Source organism: Ceratotherium simum, chromosome 11, assembly GCF_057802395.1.
Source record: "Ceratotherium simum simum isolate JZ-2026a chromosome 11, ASM5780239v1, whole genome shotgun sequence".
Lineage (NCBI taxonomy): Eukaryota > Metazoa > Chordata > Mammalia > Perissodactyla > Rhinocerotidae > Ceratotherium > Ceratotherium simum.
The window spans coordinates 59,812,070-59,832,148 of NC_141910.1; the positions used below are offsets into that span (position 1 = coordinate 59,812,070).

At 35.8% G+C, this 20,079-nt stretch overlaps 1 protein-coding gene across 2 annotated transcripts in view; it reads left to right on the plus strand.

Moving 5' to 3' along the window:
* WDR35 (WD repeat domain 35) overlaps positions 1–20,079 on the plus strand; it is a 56,076-nt gene that overhangs the window by 16,665 nt on the left and 19,332 nt on the right. The window contains exons 10-16 of one of the 2 annotated variants that reach the window (XM_004418298.3): positions 639–824; positions 5,149–5,209; positions 11,631–11,775; positions 14,451–14,520; positions 15,581–15,634; positions 17,532–17,641; positions 18,131–18,341. In XM_004418298.3, the coding sequence (XP_004418355.2) occupies positions 639–824; positions 5,149–5,209; positions 11,631–11,775; positions 14,451–14,520; positions 15,581–15,634; positions 17,532–17,641; positions 18,131–18,341 (837 nt within the window). The remainder of the gene's footprint in view (positions 1–638; positions 825–5,148; positions 5,210–11,630; positions 11,776–14,450; positions 14,521–15,580; positions 15,635–17,531; positions 17,642–18,130; positions 18,342–20,079) is intronic. The other variant, XM_087437113.1, reaches the window with a different exon arrangement.

Sequence of the window (20,079 nt, forward strand, 5' to 3'; positions counted from 1 at the left end):
ATACACATGTGATATGGAGATAAACACCAAAGAGTACAGCTAAAAGAGTTGTAAATGGCTTCCCTGGGGAGGAAATTAGGCAGAGGAGTCTGCATTTGTTTTGAATAAGCCATGTAGAATTATTTGGCTATAAACTATGTGCATCTGTTACTCTGATAAAAACAAATATAAAAAACGTGGATAGGGGAGAAGAGGCAAAGCGTCTGTTTTTGAATTTTGGCTTGGGGACCCGGAATTAAACTTTTGACAGGGGTCACTCTTCCTTTGTCCCCCATGCAGTTATTACTGACTGTTGAAAAATCTGAAATTTTTACCACCGAAGCTTAAATCATACAAATTAAAATAAGGAAAGTTAAACAAACTAAACTTATTTTTGCAGTACATTCTTTGTTTTATAACTGTCTGTATTACTCTTAGATTTTTTGTTATTTTAGTGAGAAAAGGTATTAAGCTGAATATTCAGTCCTTCTGTCTTTCTTAAGAATATATTTTTTCAGCATTGATAAACCACATACCTGCAGTATTTCTGGAGTAAAAATAATGTGATTTTTCTTTCCCACTGTTAAATGTCCTTTCTCCCTTTCTCTCCCTTCTTCCCTCTTTCTGTTCCCTCCCTTTCTTCCTTCCTTTCTTCTTAGTGGGGTTATTGCTCAAATACTGTAGTTTATGCTTATACCAGACCTGATCGTCCTGAGTACTGTGTTGTCTTTTGGGATACGAAAAACAATGAGAAATATGTTAAATATGTGAAGAGTCTCATTTCTATTACTACCTGTGGAGATTTCTGCATTTTGGCTACGAAAGCTGATGAAAATCATCCTCAGGTAGGTATTCATGGATGTCTTAAAACTTAGATGGGTTAGCTACTTGGCAGAATTGGGCTATAGTTATCTATCTTCTCAAGCACAGCCCCTGTACTGGAAGGTACAGCAAAATATTGAGTCTATTGGCCATGTGTGTCGAGACCTCTGTTTTGGAGAACTATGTGACTCTGTTGGTTCTGTGTCCCCTGGATTTTTCCTCCAGTCAGCTAATTGATTGGCAGTTCATATTGACCAGTTCAGTACTGAAGCTTTTTGTCTCCTAAATATAGTTAAAATACTACATTCCTTTTCCAAGTTAAAATTCCAAGCAAAAATGAATATCCAGATGTCTAGTATAAATGCTCAAGAAATTATGTAACAATGACCATTATAACACTTTGGGTAGCTTTGACATTGAGAAATATACTTTTATTTGGAGTTATATTGCTTTAAAAATCAGTCTCATAGCATAAAATAAATAATATAAGTAATGCCTTTTTAAAAAGTATGCTAACAATTTAAATATTTGCAGAAGCATATAAACTTTTCAAAAAAGGACCACCATTGTCTTTGGCTGTGTTATAAATCATTTTATTTCATTAAAAAGTATAGAGCTTTTGGTTTAAGGCAGCCATTTGAACAGCCACATTGGGCTCTGTTCTCTCTGAAACTCACTAAAACAACAGTAAAGTTATTTTTTAAAAAGTCATAAGCCCATAGGGACCAGAAAGGGAGAGGAAATGGCAACATAGTTTTGGAAGTTAGAGAGTAGGTGAATTATTTCTTAGGTTCTTAGCAGACCTAAGAAAGCTGAATCCTAAATCATCGGTGGAGAAAGCAAAGAAGCAACCAGTTTACATCGCAGAATCCCAGAGAGACACAGGACTTGATGGTACCTGGTAGAGAAAGAAACAAACACAAAAGCAATTTGGAAGTACCAGAGATTATGCAGGGAGGAGAAAACTTAAACAAGGTTCCTAGATGCCCTTCCCTCTACTGAGCCCCTAGGCACCTGCCCTTCCACCACCTGGGGAGACTGGGGTTCACTCTCAAGGAGGGATAAAAAGAGTCTCTGCACTGAAGGGCACCGAGCATAGAGAAGGGTGGAGGAAATCTGCTGAAAACAAGGCAGTTCAATGAAAAGTTGACCACTCAGTGTCCCCCTGTTGTCTTTTCCACTTGGTTCTCAGGACGCTGGCAGCTAAGCAGATAGCTCTCAGGTAGGAGGTTGGAGGAGTCCTTTCTGGAGAATCTGACCAGTTCAAGAGAAAAGACCTCTAAAAGCACTCCTATTGGGAGTGCCCAAGGAAACATCCCTCCCATCCCCTTTGTGTGAAAACCAGAGTCAGGGAGGCCCACCCATAAACAAATAGATTCCAAATAGCTTTTTAGTGTCACACTCTATAAGCATGTAGACAAAGATTATCAGACATTTGAGGAAAACATCTAATTTAACAGACAGACAACAAAAGTAAACACAAGGAGGAAAGAGCTGGGAGGAAGCAGAGACTATGCAGAAGAACACTTCAAAAGAATCATCATTTCAAATTATCTTCAGAGTTAAGAGATATTACATCCATAAAACAAGGAAAGGATACTATAGAAAAGGAAGGTTTTGTAAATTACAAATGTGATAACAACAGTAAAAAATTTGGCAGAAGAGTTAGAATATAAAATGAAGGAAAACTATAAAATGGAGTAAAAAGACAAGGAAATGGAAAATAGGAGTGAAAAGATAAGAAAATTAGAGGACCAATCCTGGAGGTTCAGCATTTGAATAATAGTTCTAAAAAGAGTGAACAGGCAAAATGGAGGAGAATAATTCTGAAAAAAAAATTCAAGAAAATTTCCCTTGAGTTTCTAGATTGAAAGTGACTAGCTCAGTGAATAAAAATATTTCCACATCAAGGCACATCATTGTGAAATTTCAAAACACTGGGGATAAAAAGAAGATCCCACAAGCTTTCACAGAGGAAAAACAGACATCACAGGATCAGGTTTCCTAATGGCATTTGCCTTGTCAACAGCAGTACTTTGGAGAATTTCTTTCAAAATTCTGAAGGAAAATGATTTCCCATCTTGAATTCCATGTCTTAAGCAAACTACCAATTAAATTGAAGGTAGAATAAAGACATTTTTAGATGTACAAGGTCACCAAAAATTTACCTTCCAAGCTTCCTTATCTTAGAAAGTTACTTTAGGATATGGTCTACCAAAATGAGGGATAAACTGAGAAAGAGGCAGAAAGGATAACCCAACAGCGATGGTCAAGAGTGGTACCAGCTGATGGTTGTGCACGTGCCTAGGGAGTTATTAGATGAGAGCAGCTCATGTGGTTCAAAAAGAAATTCAAGATGAAATTAATAGAATACTTAATGTGGTTGAACATTTGAGGGGAGACATACATAACTGGGGGGTCCCTGGGGACTTGAGTTAGTAATAAATACAGAGAAAACTAAGCAAAGAGAAAAAATAAAGACAATTACCAACTATAGGGAAAGCAAAATGTGCTTGAAAGGAGAATAAATCATGATACACTTGACTCAGGCTGTGAATAGTATTTAAATAGTCAAAATGATGTACTCACTGGATTTTTTTTTTAAATTTTTTATTTATTTATTTTTTCCCCCAAAGCCCCATAGATAGTTGTATGTCATAGCTGCACATCCTTCTAGTTGCTGTATGTGGGACGCGGCCTCAGCATGGCCGGAGAAGCGGTGCGTTGGTGCGCGCCCGGGATCCGAACCTGGGCCGCCAGCAGCGGAGCACGCGCACTTAACCGCTAAGCCACCGGGCCGGCCCTGGATTTTTTTAATTAAAAAAACTTTTAAATTGAAGTATAATAAAATATAAAACCCTAAATTCTGATCTAACAAAATTATAAATGGAAAGATGGAGGGATGGAAGTGTGTTCCTGTGTGATGGGAGACTGGGAAAGGGCAGTGAAAGAGAGCCACGTACTTTGCCTTTGATGGTGGGAAGTCTATAGATAATGCCCCAAATGGAAGCAAAACAAGAAGTAGCATTATAAACATGTGGAGGTAAATATCAAAAGGATGAGTTAAAAGAGCTGAAAGTAAATACTGTATGCGGCAAGAAGTGGGAAGTTAGGAGGGACTTCTATTTTTAGTAAGAAGTCTTCTGGAACTGTTTGATTCTTTAAACTATGAGCATGTAAATGATAAGTGAATTTAAAAAATAAAATTTATTTGTGGTGTTTTGTGGCAGTAAGTAAGCTTATTATAAGTAGTAAAAGAGTAAATTATAGTATTTTAGTATAATTTTTGGCATTTAGCATATTTTTATGAAATTAGACAAGTTTTACTTGAGATGCTGAAAAAAGAAAGTCTGTATGTAAACAGTACATAGAGAACTGGCTTATTTGAAATCATTGTGCTAATCAGTAAAATGTCTAAGTAAAATAGTATTCTTAGTACAAGATATAGAAAAGGTGACTAGCAGTAAGAAAAACAAAATTATCACTTTAGAATAATGTGATATTAAATGTGCATTATTCTTGATTATTTTTCCTAATGTTAATCATTGATAATTATTTGTGTATGTGTTAACTAATGGGCATTTTAAGTCATTTTCACTAGGTTAGATAATGTTTTTCCTGAATTAACTGAATTTTTTTGAATTTCTCATGTCATTTATATATTGCTTCCAAGGAGGAGAACGAGATGGAAACATTTGGTGCAATGGTAACAAATTAAGTTGGCTCTTATATAGCTGGTTATAGGATAAAAATGAGTTTTGAGGTAATAGCTGATCAGGAATTTTAGAAGTATAAATAATGACAAGTAGCCAGTGTACTTATGTTTCTTAAGTGGCCTCTTAAAAACCACAGTGTTCTGTTATATTGAGAAATCAGCCTTGGTTTAATTTGAATTCATATTTCTTTATTTTTTAATTTTTTTGTGTGAGGAAGATTAGGCCTGAGCTAACATCTGCTGCTAATCCTCCTCTTTTTGCTGAGGAAGATTGGTCCTGGGCTAACATCTGTGCCCATCTTCCTCTCCTTTATATGTGGGACACTTGCCACAGCATGGCTTGATAAGTGGTGCGTATGTCTGCACCCGGGATCTGAAGCTGTGAACCCTGGGCTGCTGAAGTGGAGCTCGAGAACTTAACCACTATGCCACCAGGCCAGCCCCCGTATTTCTTTATTTTTAGTGCTGTAGATTATCTTTATATTTGTCTGCTATTCTTTGCACTTAACAGTTTTATCAATTATTTGCCAGTTAGTGATACTTGAAAAAAAGATAAGCATGATGTTGGGCATCATTTCCTTTGTTGTACATAGCAGGAGTTCTGATATTCTTTTTGTTTTATTTGTCCACAGTTTGTGCTAGTTCTTTGTAATTCTATTGGCACACCCTTGGATCCCAAATACATTGATATTGGTAAGGAAATGTTAATATTTATTCCCTCTTTAATCAAGTTTTATTTGTAAAACTAACTTAAAAACCTAGCAATGCTATTATTAATTAGAATGGTATTCTCTAAAACAAGAATGAGCAAGCATACTTCTTGATTTGCCAGGTCCAGTACCAGTTTATGCCTGTTGTCATGGTAAAATTATTAATAACGCTCAATTTTCTCAGAAGTATCCTGGTTAATACAATAATTATAAGGTTAGTCTGTCTAAAATCCATAATAACCTCACAACTGCTATACTGCCATCATTTGCTTTAAGTGGGAAATATAATTGTATAGGAATTGGTATGCAAAGTAATGATTAGTATGTAATAAACTGAGGATTATAGAAAGAATTTTGCCATTAAATCACTTTTATTATTAGTACACTGCTTGTACATACCTCTCTTCCATAAAAAACACTTTAGTTGCTTGTAAAAGTGAGTTTGCCCTTTCCAGATTTTTGTAATGAAATCAGTCTATTAATAGGGACAGCTTTCAAAAATTCTTGACTTTTTGTTTTCAGAAGATATTTGTTACTTTAGATTTACCATTCCCTCTACCCAGTGGCTATGGAAGAAACATTAAAAAAATTCCAAATCTTGTTCTAAGTATTTTGTTAAAACTCATTATCAAATATTTTGTTGCCATTTCACTATAACTTCCCAAAGTAATGATTTTTTTATAAAGTGTGTGAGTAGTTTATTGGATATGGTATTAGAAAAATTATTAGATTTCAAAAATTGAAAACCCATTGAATTATTTTCTGAATCTGAGAACTAGTCTTTTTTTTTTTTTTTTTTCCCCCAGATTTCACATTCAGCCTTAACAATCAAATGTTAGTGTCTGCCTTCTAAGTATTTGTAATTTGCTAAGCTCTTGGGGTGATACAAGCAAATGTGAGAAATACTGGCCTCAAAGATTTTATGCTCTAGGGTCTTGGTAACTCACTTCTGTTTATTGAAACTTTTCAACTTTGTGTCTAATGTCCGTTGTTACATAGGTATGTTTATGTGTTTCTCTATTTACCTACATACGTAAATGTTAGTGTTCCGTGTTAAAAGGCTTAGCTTAAAATTATTACAGACTCTTGTCACATGAATATCTTCTACTTATTGGAAACATAGCAGTCTCTAAGGGATGAATTCTGTCAATCTTCAGATTATATGCTTTTTCTTTCAGTATCAAAAGTTTTAACATAGACTCATAATGATGATAGGGTTAGCCTCAAAGTAATATTGGTCACAGGTAGTCTTTGCTTAATAAAGCCAGATATAAATCCTTCACCTTCATAAAATGGCAAATGCTTGAGGGCATGATTATTTGTATTTTTGAGTCTTGAAACTTTTTTTTTTGCAGTCTTGCTGGCTGAAATTTTAACAAACAGTTCTTTCATTGGTTTGCAGTAAACTCAGCCAAAGACTCAACATTTTTGTTTCATACATATCCTGTAAAATTCCTTTTTTAACTTTCTATGTCGAATTTTCATGAGGACTGGAGGCTAAAGCAAACAAAGCATGTAACTGATATTGTCCTAGAAAGTGTAATTTTTGTTTTGTCATCTACTGTTCTTCCTGACACTCTCAGAAATTTTAAAAAGGACTTTCTGCATTATTAGAGAAGTTTAGTTGTGGGGCTCTGTTGTACGGTACATTGGTAGGAGTTACGTACCCCTTTTTGTGCTCTTCCTCTGAGCCCTCGGAATACCTTTGGTGTGCTTCTGTCCAAAGCACTTATCTGCACCATGGTTATTCATTTTCTTGTCTGTCATCCCCACAAGATTTTGAGCTTTTTAAAGATCTATGTCTTATTCACTTTTGTATCCCCACTGCCTAACACTGTACTTGCCCTGTAATGAATGTTTATTGAATGTATGAAAATATTTAAAATATAATCCATTACTTTAGAAACCATCAGTGAGTATATACTGTTTCAGGTACTGTACTGGGAGTGATAAGAAATTATGACATTTCCTGTAGAATGTCTAAGCAAATAATTAAAATATAGTTAATCTGTGGAACAATGACTTGCTCCCCGGCTGTGTGCTCCGGTTGTGCTGGGTGCTGGATAAGTGGATATCAGTGCGTGAGGATGTCAGGGACATCGTTTCTACTTAGAGAAGGTTTCATTTGCACTGAGTTTTGAAGGGTAAGTATGTCTTCGGGTGACGTTTTATTTATTTATTTATTAATTTTTGTGAGGAAGATCAGCCCTGAACTAACATCTGCCAATCCTCCTCTTTTTTCTGAGGAAGACTGGCCCTGGGCTAACATCCATGCCCGTCTTCCTCCACTTTTTATATGGGACGCCGCCACAGCATGGCTTGACAAGTGGTGCATCGGTGTGTGCCTGGGATCTGCACTGGTGAACCCGGGCTGATGCAGCAGAGCTCGCGCACTTAACTGCTTGCACCACCCGGCCGGTACCCTCGGGTGACGTTTTAAGGAGAGCTAACAGCATCTGCAGAGGAATGAAGGCAAGAAAAGCACCTGAAAAGTACCGGGTGCCTGTGTGCAGCCCTTCTGGCGGGAGCGTATAGGAGCTTTCTAATGATGGTCTGTAACACATGCCCTGAGTCTTCCGCATATTCCAGAGAGAGGTAATTTGATGAAGACATTTCAGTGCAGTTTTAGTTTACCAGGTCTTTAAAGGGCTGAGAAATGAATAAGTAGGAAAGTGGGGGAACATTACAGATGTAGACATTTATTTCAGGCTCAACATTAAAATATTACAAGCAGGCTTTACTTGTATATGAATTCCTAGATTGTTTTAAATTATTTTACATCCTTGCTTGGCTAGTAACTACTACGTATTAAGCATTACAAAGTTCAATTAATGAAAGCATGTTACTTTCTTTAAAAATATTTTTCCAATAATCTTCCTAGATATTTTGAATTTTTTCTTTCCAGATATTGATTGAATAGTTGAGGACATGGAGTGCTTTTATCTTGGTTTTTTTTGTTTTCCTAAAATAGTCTATCTATTAAAATTTGGTCTTCTAATTTTTTCCTAGAGGCTTAGTTCTAAGAAACTAAGAACTAATCCACTTGGATGGGATAAGTCTTTTAATAAAGATCTAGCATAATTTATGTAGATAGGATTATCTACCCATGTGAATATGCTGAAATTACTACCATATTGATTCAAAAGAACATATGTTTTAGATATATTTGTATTTGCTTTTTGTATTGACTAGTGGATTTGTATATGGTTTTATTATAAAAACCTGTGTAGGTTATAAAAGTAAGAGCAGTAATAGCAACCACACCTAACACTTATTAACCCTTAATGAGAGGCAATATGCCATAGTGGTTAAGAGCACACATTCTGGAGCCAGATTAACTGGGTTTGTGTCCCAGCTTCTAGCACTTTCTAGCTGTTCAACTTCAGCAAGTTATTTAACCATTCCATCCTTCAGTTTCTTTATCTGCTAAATGGGGATAATAATAATGCCTACCTTACAGGGTGGTCATGGGTTAATATATGTAACATTAATTATGTATTATAATTATAATGATATAATTAATATAATTATATTAAAATATATGCCTGACATTTAAAAAAATTAAGTAAATATTGGCTTTTAAAATTATTATTATTTTTAAGCATTGATTCTGTGCCAGGCACTCTCTTTTAATCCTTAAAGCAGCTCTATATGATTGGTATTATTATCATCTTCCATTTGCAATAAGTAAACTGAGGTTCCAAGAGAGTGAGTTTATCTAAGGCCACAGAGTTAGCAAGTGCCTGTGATTTGAATCCAAGGAGTCTGTCTCTTACCATGAACCACTAACATTTTAATTTTGAATGAATCAGGCTAATGATAAACTCTTGTGATTATTTAAGATGTATCAAAAAGAAAGGAACATGAGTATAGTTTATAATTGTAGGTAAACAATGTGTAGAAAAATGCTTTTATATAAAAGGAAAAATTATATTTTATTAGAAAGCAGTTAAGGTTTATGAACTTAACTGTAGTTCACACTAAGGGCGTGATGGTTACTGGCATTGGAGTATCCATGGTAGAATTAACTAAATATTTAGCAAATGTCTTATGATTTAATAAAGACAGAGTCAGGGAAAGCTGAGCGAAGCCTGGGCCTGGCACGCTAATTCATCCCACTCAGCGCTCTCCTGAGGGCTTTGCTGTTCTCCAGGATTGGCTTTCAGCAAATTGTTCCCACAGGAAAGGCTTCTAGCTCCCTCTAGAGTTCGCTAATAGTACACATTTTGAATAGAAAAAATCCTGACAATTGTAATGAAAAAAAGTTTTTTAATATAAGTCAACTACTCAACTATTTAGAATATAAAAATTCTTGAATTTGAATCCTCAAGTACTCAATTAACATCATACCATCAGTCTAGTTTCTAGACTAATTCTTTGTTCAATTTCTAAGTTTCTTACTGCCTTAAATGTCCTTTATTTAAGGACTACGGACTATGGACTATGGCAAGAACTCCATAAATGTTAGCTGCTATTAACACCATTCCTTTATTCTGGCCATATTAATGATTCCTTTGCACAATATTTATAAATAGAAAAATAAGTTTTGCACCATTTTAATCATTCATGAATTTAGAAAACAGGCACTAAAATGATCTTTTATGAAGGAGTTCTTTTGTTTTGTCAATGCAAAATGACCAATAACCATTCTATAGGTAAGAGAAATAAGGTGAATTTGCTGCCAGAGTGAGGAATATAACCCGGGAAGGCCTTAGGAAGTATTCTGGAGAAGCATGGTTTTCAGTACAGTCTTATATCTTTTTGGAACAAAGAGCATACGTTAGACACACCCAGGATACATTTTTATCAAAATTTCGAAGAGGTATTCAGTTGCAAATGAGCAGGTCAACGTGCCCGGTGATGTCAGGAAAGGGACTGATCCGGGCGTCACCAATAGGGCGTTACCAGTAGGGCGTTACCCATAGGGCATAGGAGGGGAAGTACACATTCTCATCTTAACAGAGTGCATTCTTTAATGGTTAAGCAGATGTACAATGTATGTTTGATAGGCCATAAGTCAGGCTTTTTAGTTCAAGCCGAATCAGTTTTGAACCCGAATAGTTACCCCATCTACCTCAATATGTGAAAATCTCTTATCAGCTTTTATATGCTTTGTGTGAATGTGTTTGTTTAATTTTATGTTGTGTATTTTGTGTTTTGTAACCTTGGCAAGTTATTTTACTTCTTTAATTCTCCATTTCTTTGTCTATGAGATGGATTTGATGAGACTATTTACTTCATAAAAGAGTACACAGTAGGAGCTTAATTAAATGTTCTCTAAAAACCGAAACAGATGAAAATGTTATATGTTTAGGAAAATATATTCCTAAATTAGGGAGGGACTTTGGAGAATTTTCTTTTCTAAATTAATGAGGAATTACAATCCATATGATACCAGAGGAAAGGATAAAGGCCTGAACCAAGCAGTAATGGGAGTGGGGATGGGAGGAAGGAGTGGGGTTTTGTTTATCCATTCATCAGTTAATGGACATTTGGGCTGTTTCTACTTTTTTGGCCATTATGAATAATGCTGTTATGAACATTTGTTTTGAGTTTTTGAATGAACATGTTTTATTTTCTCTTGAGTATATACTTAGAAGTGGAATTGCTGGGGCATATGGTAACTCTATCTTTAACATTTTGAGTAACCAGCAAGCTGTTTTTCAGAGTAGATGCACCACTTTATATTCCTACCATTTCTCCACAACCTTTCCAATACTCGCTCCGTTATTGTCTGACTTGATTCTGGCCATCCTAGTGGGTGTGAAGTGGTTTCTCCCTGTGGTTTTGATTTGCATTTCCCTGATGGCTAATGATGTTGAGCATCTTGTCATTTGCTTATTGGCCATTTGTATATCTTCACTGGAGAAATGTCTATTCAGACCCCTTGCCCATTTTTTAATTGGGCTACTTGTCTTTTTATTATTGAGTTATAAGAGTTCTTTACATATTCTAGATACAATTCCTTATCACATACATGATTTACAAATATTTTCTCCCATTTGTGGGTTGTCTTTTCATTTTTTTGATGGTGTCCTTTGAAGCACAAATGTTTTTCATTATGATGAAGTCCAGTTTATCTACTTTTTCTTTTGTTGCTTGTGCTTTTGGTGTCATATCTAAGAAATTACTGCCTAACCCCAGGTCACAAAGATTTATTCCTAAGTTTTCTTTTAAGAGTTCTATACTTTTAGCTCTTACATTTAGGTTTTTGATCCATTTTGATTTAATATTTTTGTGTGGTCCTATAAGCTTTGGATTTTTTTCTGATTTCAGAGACTCTGGGGTGTATTTTCTGTAAAATGAGTGGTTGGACTCAGTGATCATTGAAGTCTTTTGCAGCACAAATATTCTGTGGTTCTGTGTAACTGTAACCTAATTGTCTTAATATTCTTTTTTAATAGTACCATTGTTTGTTACAATGACGAAAACCCACGTGATAGCAGCTTCAAAAGAAGCATTTTATACCTGGCAATATCGTGTGGCAAAGAAGCTCACAGCGTTGGAAATTAATCAGATCACAAGGTCTCGAAAAGAAGGGAGAGAAAGGTATATCTTTTGATGCATATTTTTTAGTAGCTTAACCATATCACACTTAAATCAGACATAGTTAATTATAAATTGCAATGCTTGGGAACTACAAATTGTTTTCATTACTAGAAATATTTTCCCATTAATTTGAAAATCTTCCAAATTTATCTGTTTAAATTTATCAAAATACAAGAGAGGTAGCATGGTATAATAAAATAAAGCCCTTAGAGATAAAGACTGGAAATCTATGTTTTTATAAAGAAATAGCTATTCTCACTCATCCACTGTATTAGGGTTATTATGCTGTACTGAAATATGATTATTGAACTGAATTCTGAATGTCTAACCAAAGCTTCGTTCCTATGGGTTAGTGGTACAGGAGGGTGGGGTGATTCTAGTATCCATCACCATAGGAGAGGTAAGGTCATTGGACACAGATATGGAGGAGGTCTTTAGGTGGGGTGAACTGGCCACTTGGCTTCTTTCTCTTGACCTGGATTCTGGGGAGTCTGGGGTTGGAACTGTTTCTGGTAAGTGAGGGTAAAGAGGGCTATACCACATAGAGAGCTTAGTTGCCAGGATAGAGGGATTCCCTACAGTAAGTCTCAAGGTGCAGGTACACTTACTGTGTTTGTAAGTTATATTGTCTCGGTTAGTGATACTCTATGTTTGTTGCCCTTTTGTTGTTACCCTAAGCTTTTAAGTAAAGCATTTTGCTCAATGTTTTAACCTAATGATCTTAATGAGAACGTAGGCCTGTGTTGGTCAGGGTGGGCAGTGGGAGTCCTGTCCGAAATCCCAGGTTCCTTTTTCAAATCATGTTCCCTTACACATACTTGAGATCTTAATGCAATCTTCTCTTCCCTTTCAGACTCACTTATGCACTAAGAGAGGAGATATGTCCCCAGTAAAAGTATTTTGAATATATAAATTCATGTGGAAGCAGAAGGAAAAAAACAGTTGAAAAGTACTATATCTTGTCAGTAGTTCTGAAAGACGGAACAGAAAGAATCTTTGGCCTCTCTGAGGATAGCATGTGGCAGTGGTAGCAATAATAAGCAAGAGACCTGCAGTCTGCAGAGAGAAGGTGGATCTTAGGACAAAGTTGGGGCAGAAAAGTCTAGCCTCTCCATAGAGTGAGTGTTCTCCATGAGCCAGATAAAGACATTCTGGCTTTTGTTTAAATAAAGAAGACAGCATTTCCTTATATTTCTCCCTGGGCTATAATTACTAGTTTAAATGACTTTAGGCAGGTTCTCTCTGGGCCTCAGTTTCTCATCTGTAAAATATGGTTGATGATGGTGATCACAGCCAGCATTGATTGAGTGCTTATGTGCCAGATACTACAGTAGGTCTAGTCAACTTTCTTATTAGTCCTGTTTCACAGAGAGGAAACTGAGACACACGACCTTAAATTATTTGTCAAAGGTCACCAGCTGATAAGTAGAGATGGAACAGAAGGCCAGGTTTATCTGGCTGTGAACCACTTTGCTCAGATTGGCCTTTCTCGTAGTACACTGCTTGTTTTAAGAGGAGGAGGTGGGTCAGATGATCTCTTGAGAGGCCTCCTATTCTTACCCTTTACTTTTATTTTGTGATAACTAAGTGAAAATAGTAACTGGATACACTTAATAGAAATGTATTAAAATACAGAAATGTGGTTCCTCTAAATTGGTACACCTTTCTGCATTTAATACATTTCTATTGAATTTATTTAACATTTGATCTCATTACATTGATGAAAGTACAATCATGATTTGCATTTAACAATGATAAAATTTCGTGGCATTTTAAATATAGAAAATGGCATGATTTTCCTGTGATTATATTACAGCTACAATTTCTTGAACCCCTTTTATGTGTCAGGCTCTGTGCCTATGTGCTTTACAAACATTTTGTTTATACCTCTCAAAAAGCCTGCAAAGGCGGAATTGTTACTCTTATTTTACAGATGGAGAAATTCAGGCTCAGAGAAATTAAGTAAGTAGCCCAGGGCCTCATCGCTACTCTATGGTGAATCTCCCACATCCACCTCCATTCATTTTAATATTTTTTTTCTGCAGACATTATAGAGCACCTGACAGTGTGTGGCACTGTGCGAGGCACTGGAGATATAGTCTTTGCCTCCAGGAAACTCACCATCTAGTAGGAGAAATAAGTACTCTAACAGTGATACTGTGGTGTGAATAAGTATTATAATAAAGGTATCAGAGATGGCGAAAGTCCAAAAGTGGTGCATCTTCATAACACAGTAAGCTTAGGAAAGGATTCTTTACTTTAGAACAAAAATTCCGTTAATTAGAGCTTCCCAAATACATTTAAGTTTTACCTTTAAGTTTACATTGATAGAAGGGAAATTATGGAGAAACAACAAAGAAACTTACTGTATTAGAAGTTACTGCTAACTGATGTTCATTTGGAGAGTAAGGTAAAATATCTCTTGGGGCTTAATGAAATTCATTGGAAATATGTGATTCAATGTTTGAATATATTTTTGGCACAGCTTTCAGGAGCAAATCACTTGTATAACTAGTAAACACCTAGTAGATAGTTTCTACCTTTATAAGACTGAGCTGTGTCAAGAACTCTTTAAAATAATCCAGACATTTATATTAAGTAACAGTATTCATTGGTGTCATCCAATCCTTTAATTGTTCTAGAGATTATGAAATAGTACTTATCTTTTATTTCAGAATTTATCATGTTGATGATACCCCTTCTGGATCAGTGGATGGCGTGCTTGATTATAGTAAAGCCATTCAAGTAGGTGATTTTATTTTTGCCAGCGTATGTTAATATCTGTAGATTTGGTAATATTGTAATTTTATTTTGTGACCTGGAAAAGAATTTGTTTCCAGTGAATAGCATATTATTCTACTAATTCTTTAAAAAATTTTCTATTCTGAAAAACTTCTTCTAGATCTGCTGTTTTCTCTCTTCTTTTGATTTTTAAAAACGTTTTATTTTGAAATAATTATAGGCTCAAGGGAAGTTGCAAAAATAGCACATAGAACCCCTTTACCCAGCTTCCCTCAATGGTGACATCTTATATAACTGTAGTATAATATCAAGATCAGGAAATTGACATTAGTATGACACTGTTAACTAGACTTCGGCCTTGTTCACTTTTCACTAGCTTTTACATGTACACATGCGTGAATGTGTGCGTGTGTGTAGTTTTATGTAATTTTATCACCGTAAAGGAACTTGCCTCTTGCTACTTCGTTTTCATACCCACTTTCCACCCCCATCCCTGTCCCCTGGCAACCACTAATCTGTTTCCATCTCTGTAGTTTTATCACTTTGAGAATGTTTTATGAATAGAGTCATAAGGCATGTAAGCTTTTGCGGTTGGCTCTTTTTCGCTAAGCATAATGCTGTTGAGATCCATCCAGGTTGTTGCAGTGCCGTCTCCCCTTCTTCATTTTGGCTGCCATCTGTCCATCTCCCGCCGTCTGTTCATCTTTTGTGACTAAGCTTGGGTTTTTGCCTCCTTGTCCATTTTGGTGTAAGTTAGATGCTCCTTCCTCTGTGCTCTCGTAACTTCTGTGTGTACCTCTGCTGTTATCCTACTGTATTGTAATCAGGTGTTCGGTTCCCCATCTTCCCCAGTAAACTTCTGAGTAATCCCTGAGGGGAAAGATTTCATCGGAGTATCTCTGGTGCTTAGTTCAGAGTCTGGCATATGGTAGGTGCTCAGGAAGTAAATGTTTGTTAATAAATATATTGTTGAAGTATTTTTCTTAGTGAATTGCATCCTACCTTATACTAGATTAGTCATTCAATAACTATTTGGTAAAGAATAACAATTAATTTATTTTAGGGCACAAGGGATCCAATTTGTGCCGTAACTGCATCTGATAAGACATTGATTGTGGTAAGTTGTAAAGAAAAAAGTTATTTATGAATAATAATTGTTTAAATTATAAAAATAGAGTAAAGCAATATGTTTTGGATTTTAATATCATCTGTGGGCACCTCAGGTTTTACTAAGTCCAACATAAGAAATAGAAAGTTTTAAAGATTGCCTCACAAATTGTTAATCATTTGCAAAAACAGCTGTTTATAAAAAACAGTAGATTGGGGGCCAGCTGAGGAGTTTGACACTGGATTGAATGAGTCCTCTAAAAGGTTGGCAGATGTGGAGCAGATCAGAGGGTGGGAGTAGATCTTAGAAAGTTTCCTCCTCCATGAGGCCTGCTATTTCGTGTTGGAGAAAGTGCTTTGGCTCAGCTACTTTCATAAGACTTAGAATGAAGAGGTGGTATGCTTGCTAGCCAATAAAGAAGTCCTTAGCAAATTTTTGCTGAATTTTTCAAATGAAATCAATGTTACAGTGTCTTTTCTTGAGCTCTGACATTTGAAAATATTAATTTTAGGGAAAAATATTTACTTTAATATAGTAATGCTAGTGGAGTTGTTGAATTTGAATTATGTAAACAGAGCCTTAATAGCATATATTTCCGGTGCTATTTACATTCTTTAGCCATTAGCTAATTTTGTGGGGGAAAAAATCTTAAGAACATAGTATTCATTTTTCCTTACTAAATGCATTTGGTATATGTTTTAAGCAGTTTACCTTAGTCAGGCCTGTGGAGTCTTTTGTTTTCTTTTTAGAGTCTTTGCTATATGGCAGGGTTTTTTGTTCTGTTAGTTGTGTTTCTGTCATTTGCAGGAAAAAATAATGTGCAACTCAGATAATTACAAAAATTGACATAATTCCTAAATGACAGAGTCTACCTCTGAGAAACGTACTCAGATGGTTTTAATACCAGCCAAAATTTTAACGGAGAAGACATCTTCTGCCTTTAAAGTTGCTTTCCACTGTTGAAATGTAAACAGTTTTTTAGAACTATTACTTGTCAAACTTTTTAAGCCACAGGACCCCGTTTTTAAAAACAAAATTTTATTTCCTACCCCAATACTAAATCTTTTAAAGCCTGCACCTCCCTTTTATACATTAAAAAATGTCTTCCCCCTCACCCCCTCGCATGGCCCCCAGCCTTTCTGATAAGCTCCTCTTGAGAATCATGCTGCCAAAGCAGTGCTGCTCTGATTACAAAGGGGAGAGGGAAAGATTGGCTGAGTGGGGCCTTCCACTTTGTCCCATGGCTGTGGCCCAAGGCCCAGAAGTGTTTGAAAACCACAGCTCTCTCCTGTCTGTTGTACTAACTGCTGATCTGTCAGCCTTAAATCTTGCACAGAGTTGCACAGAAACTTATATTCTGTTTTATTTTTAAACACATTAAAACTAATATTTATTGTATCACTGCTTTCTGATTATCTCCTTTTGCCACAAACTTGTATCAGATAGACGGCTATAGGATAAAAACGTAGACTTTCAGTAATAACTGTTTCATATGGTGATCTTATATTGATTTTTCATATATATGAAATTTAATTCGAGAAGTGCTTTATGTTTTATCTTTTAATGTACCCTGAATATTAACCTAGACAACAACTGTAAATAACCCTAGATATTTCTTCCTTGTGATGTAAGAATTTGTGTATTATTAAAGAGCTAGGTTTCTGACTTCTTTCTTGAATGTTACATGAAAAAAATTAGATCACCTACAGCTGCTTTAGAAAGGTTTTAGTTAAATTAGGAGATAAATATGTACTCCATAACATGATTCAGTATCAGAGTTGGGAATTCACCATGACACCATCACTTTGGTTTTGAAACAAACGTATGGTTATCTAGAGAGACCTGTAGTTATAATTTAGTATTATTATGGTAAATATGCTTTAGTAATCAAAAATAATTTTCATAGGGTCGTGAATCTGGCACCATTCAGAGATATAGTCTTCCTAATGTTGGTTTGATTCAAAAATATTCCCTTAATTGTCGAGCCTACCAGTTATCCTTGAATTGCAACTCTAGGTAAGTCTGAAAACTCTACTTACGTAGATGTTAGATTTCGAAGTTATCAATTGGGATTATTGGATTTGTGTAATAAATGCAAAGACGTGATGGTTTTAAATTTGTCTTACAGTTCAGTGTGGTTTTACTATACTGTATTTGTATTTACTATACTGTATTTGGTTTAAATGTCTTTAATTGGGCCAAATACTGCAATTCCAGTGTAACATTTTAAGTTGTTTGCATACCAGTTGCTTTAATCCCTTTGGATACTTTTTCCTCATGAGGAAGCAAAATGAAGAATAGTCCATGTTGTCCATCAAGTTTATAAAAAAGTTTTTAGGGGGCTGTCCCGGTTTTTAAAGCCATTTATTTATTTAAAGCCATTTCTGCCTTATTCCCAGGTTCTGATGAACTGATTTTGAAGCAGCATGGTTATGGGTACTTGTATCCGTGATCACTGATAGTCATTTTACGGTTTTTCCCCCTCTCCAATTTCATTATTTGCAGTCGTCTTGCTGTCATAGACATCTCAGGAGTTCTCACGTTCTTTGACTTGGACGCCCGGGTAATGGACAGCACAGGACAGCAAGTCATTGGCGAGTTGTTAAAATTGGAGCGAAAAGATGTCTGGGATATGAAGTGGGCAAAAGATAATCCTGATTTGTTTGCAATGATGGAGAAGACAAGAATGTATGTTTTCAGAAACTTGGATCCTGAGGTAAAAACAAGATCATTAACAGTACATAAATAATGAGCCAAATATCAAAACCTGGATTTTCACCTTTGTTTCTTCAAGAGGTTTGTTGGTGTTGGCTGCATGAATTTCTGAAAATAAATAGAAACATTTCTGTGGAATTTAAAAATATCTAGTTTTAAGTGGGAAAAATACTCGTCCTTTAAATGTTTTCTGTTTTCTCTGAAAGGCACTTCCTAAGCATTTATCTGTTCTTTTTAAAAAATGGAACCAGGGTCACTAACTATATGGTCTTTATTTTTTTTCCTTGTCAAAGTTAAAAAGAAAAGAAAATCAGTAGTCTTATTTACCAAAATTGCTTAGAACAACCTAACCAAAAATTGTGGTTTTGAATTTTCTTCGTCCTTTCATTCTCTTCTGCCACCCAATCTAGCCACCCGCTTCTGTGCTTACCTTGTCTTATATTTACATGCACTTGTCAACCTGAAAAACAGAAACCAATGTAAGAGGCAAAGTGTTTATGTGGGATCAGAGAATTGCAATTCGAGGAGCAGAGACTCAGGTAGAAACCCAAATAGTGTGGTGATTACAGGAGAGGCGCTCACTCTGATATTCTTATGAATGTGCAATCTGGACTGCAATTAATCTTTTCTCTCTGGAGTATCAGGAAGCCCCTTTCTCACTAATTTTAAAGTTATATTTTGATTTTCTGTTTGTGGCTCACATCAGCTCATTTTTAGACCGTGAATTTTCCTGTCACTTAGGCTGCTCTGGATCAACTGTTAGCTGTTGTGTTAGGAAATTCAGAATAATTTGAGTGGTAGCCTAATCTAAACATCATTAAGAAGAAAAATCTTTTAAACTATTTTTGAATTATTAATGGATTTTGAATTTGGAATTTTCTGAACTCCTGCTATATTCCAACTAGTGTAAATAATAAGAGATGAGTTGATAAATGCTTTATGTCATTGATTAATTTTTGTTTGGACCTATAGTTTCCTTCTTGGGAAGAAATTGCATGCTTGGGCCCTTGAGCTGCCAAAGATCTTATGTAGTAATGTATTTACTGGTAAACTATTTGCCCCTTTAATATCCTAAATTATTTTCACATTTCCCTATTTGAGCCCTACTCAGGATCTTTGGGTTGGTAAATCACCTGATGTAAATTGCTCTCAAAGGCTTGTTAAAGCTTTTAGGAGTCTTAAGGATCTTTGTAATTCTTAGACCCTGAGTAATGTTCAAAGGAAAGGCATTCATTCAGGGCTGCTGCATATGACCTGTAAACATGGGCTTCTTTCAAGGGTCGGGGGGAAGTTTGACCCTTACTACAAAAGGAGAATAGAAATTTGACAGGTAACCACAGAATAACCTTGAGGATGGCAGTAGAATACTTTTGGAATGTTAGGGTCCTTTGTCCATCCTTGGTCCCACGTGCACAAAGTTAGAAATGATGTGCTTGGAGAAGCGAGGGTGCTTGTTATGCCTGGCTGCTCAGGTGTGTGTAGCACACATGGTCCATCTAGTACCAAGAGAAATCTTTGCCTGGTGGAAAGTGTTTCTTAAGTAGTTTTAACAGAACAGCCGTCTTCTGTTTTTGTGAATTTGAGTTTGTTTTCTGGCTTAGCAAGTACTTCAATTTCTATTAGTTTTAGAGCTAGATGAATTTCTTGCAACCTTACCACTGACTGGATTTCTTTATAAACCATAGTGTGCTGTTTTTTTCATTCATGAGGACACTGCTGGCTGTGGTCCTTGCTTGGTT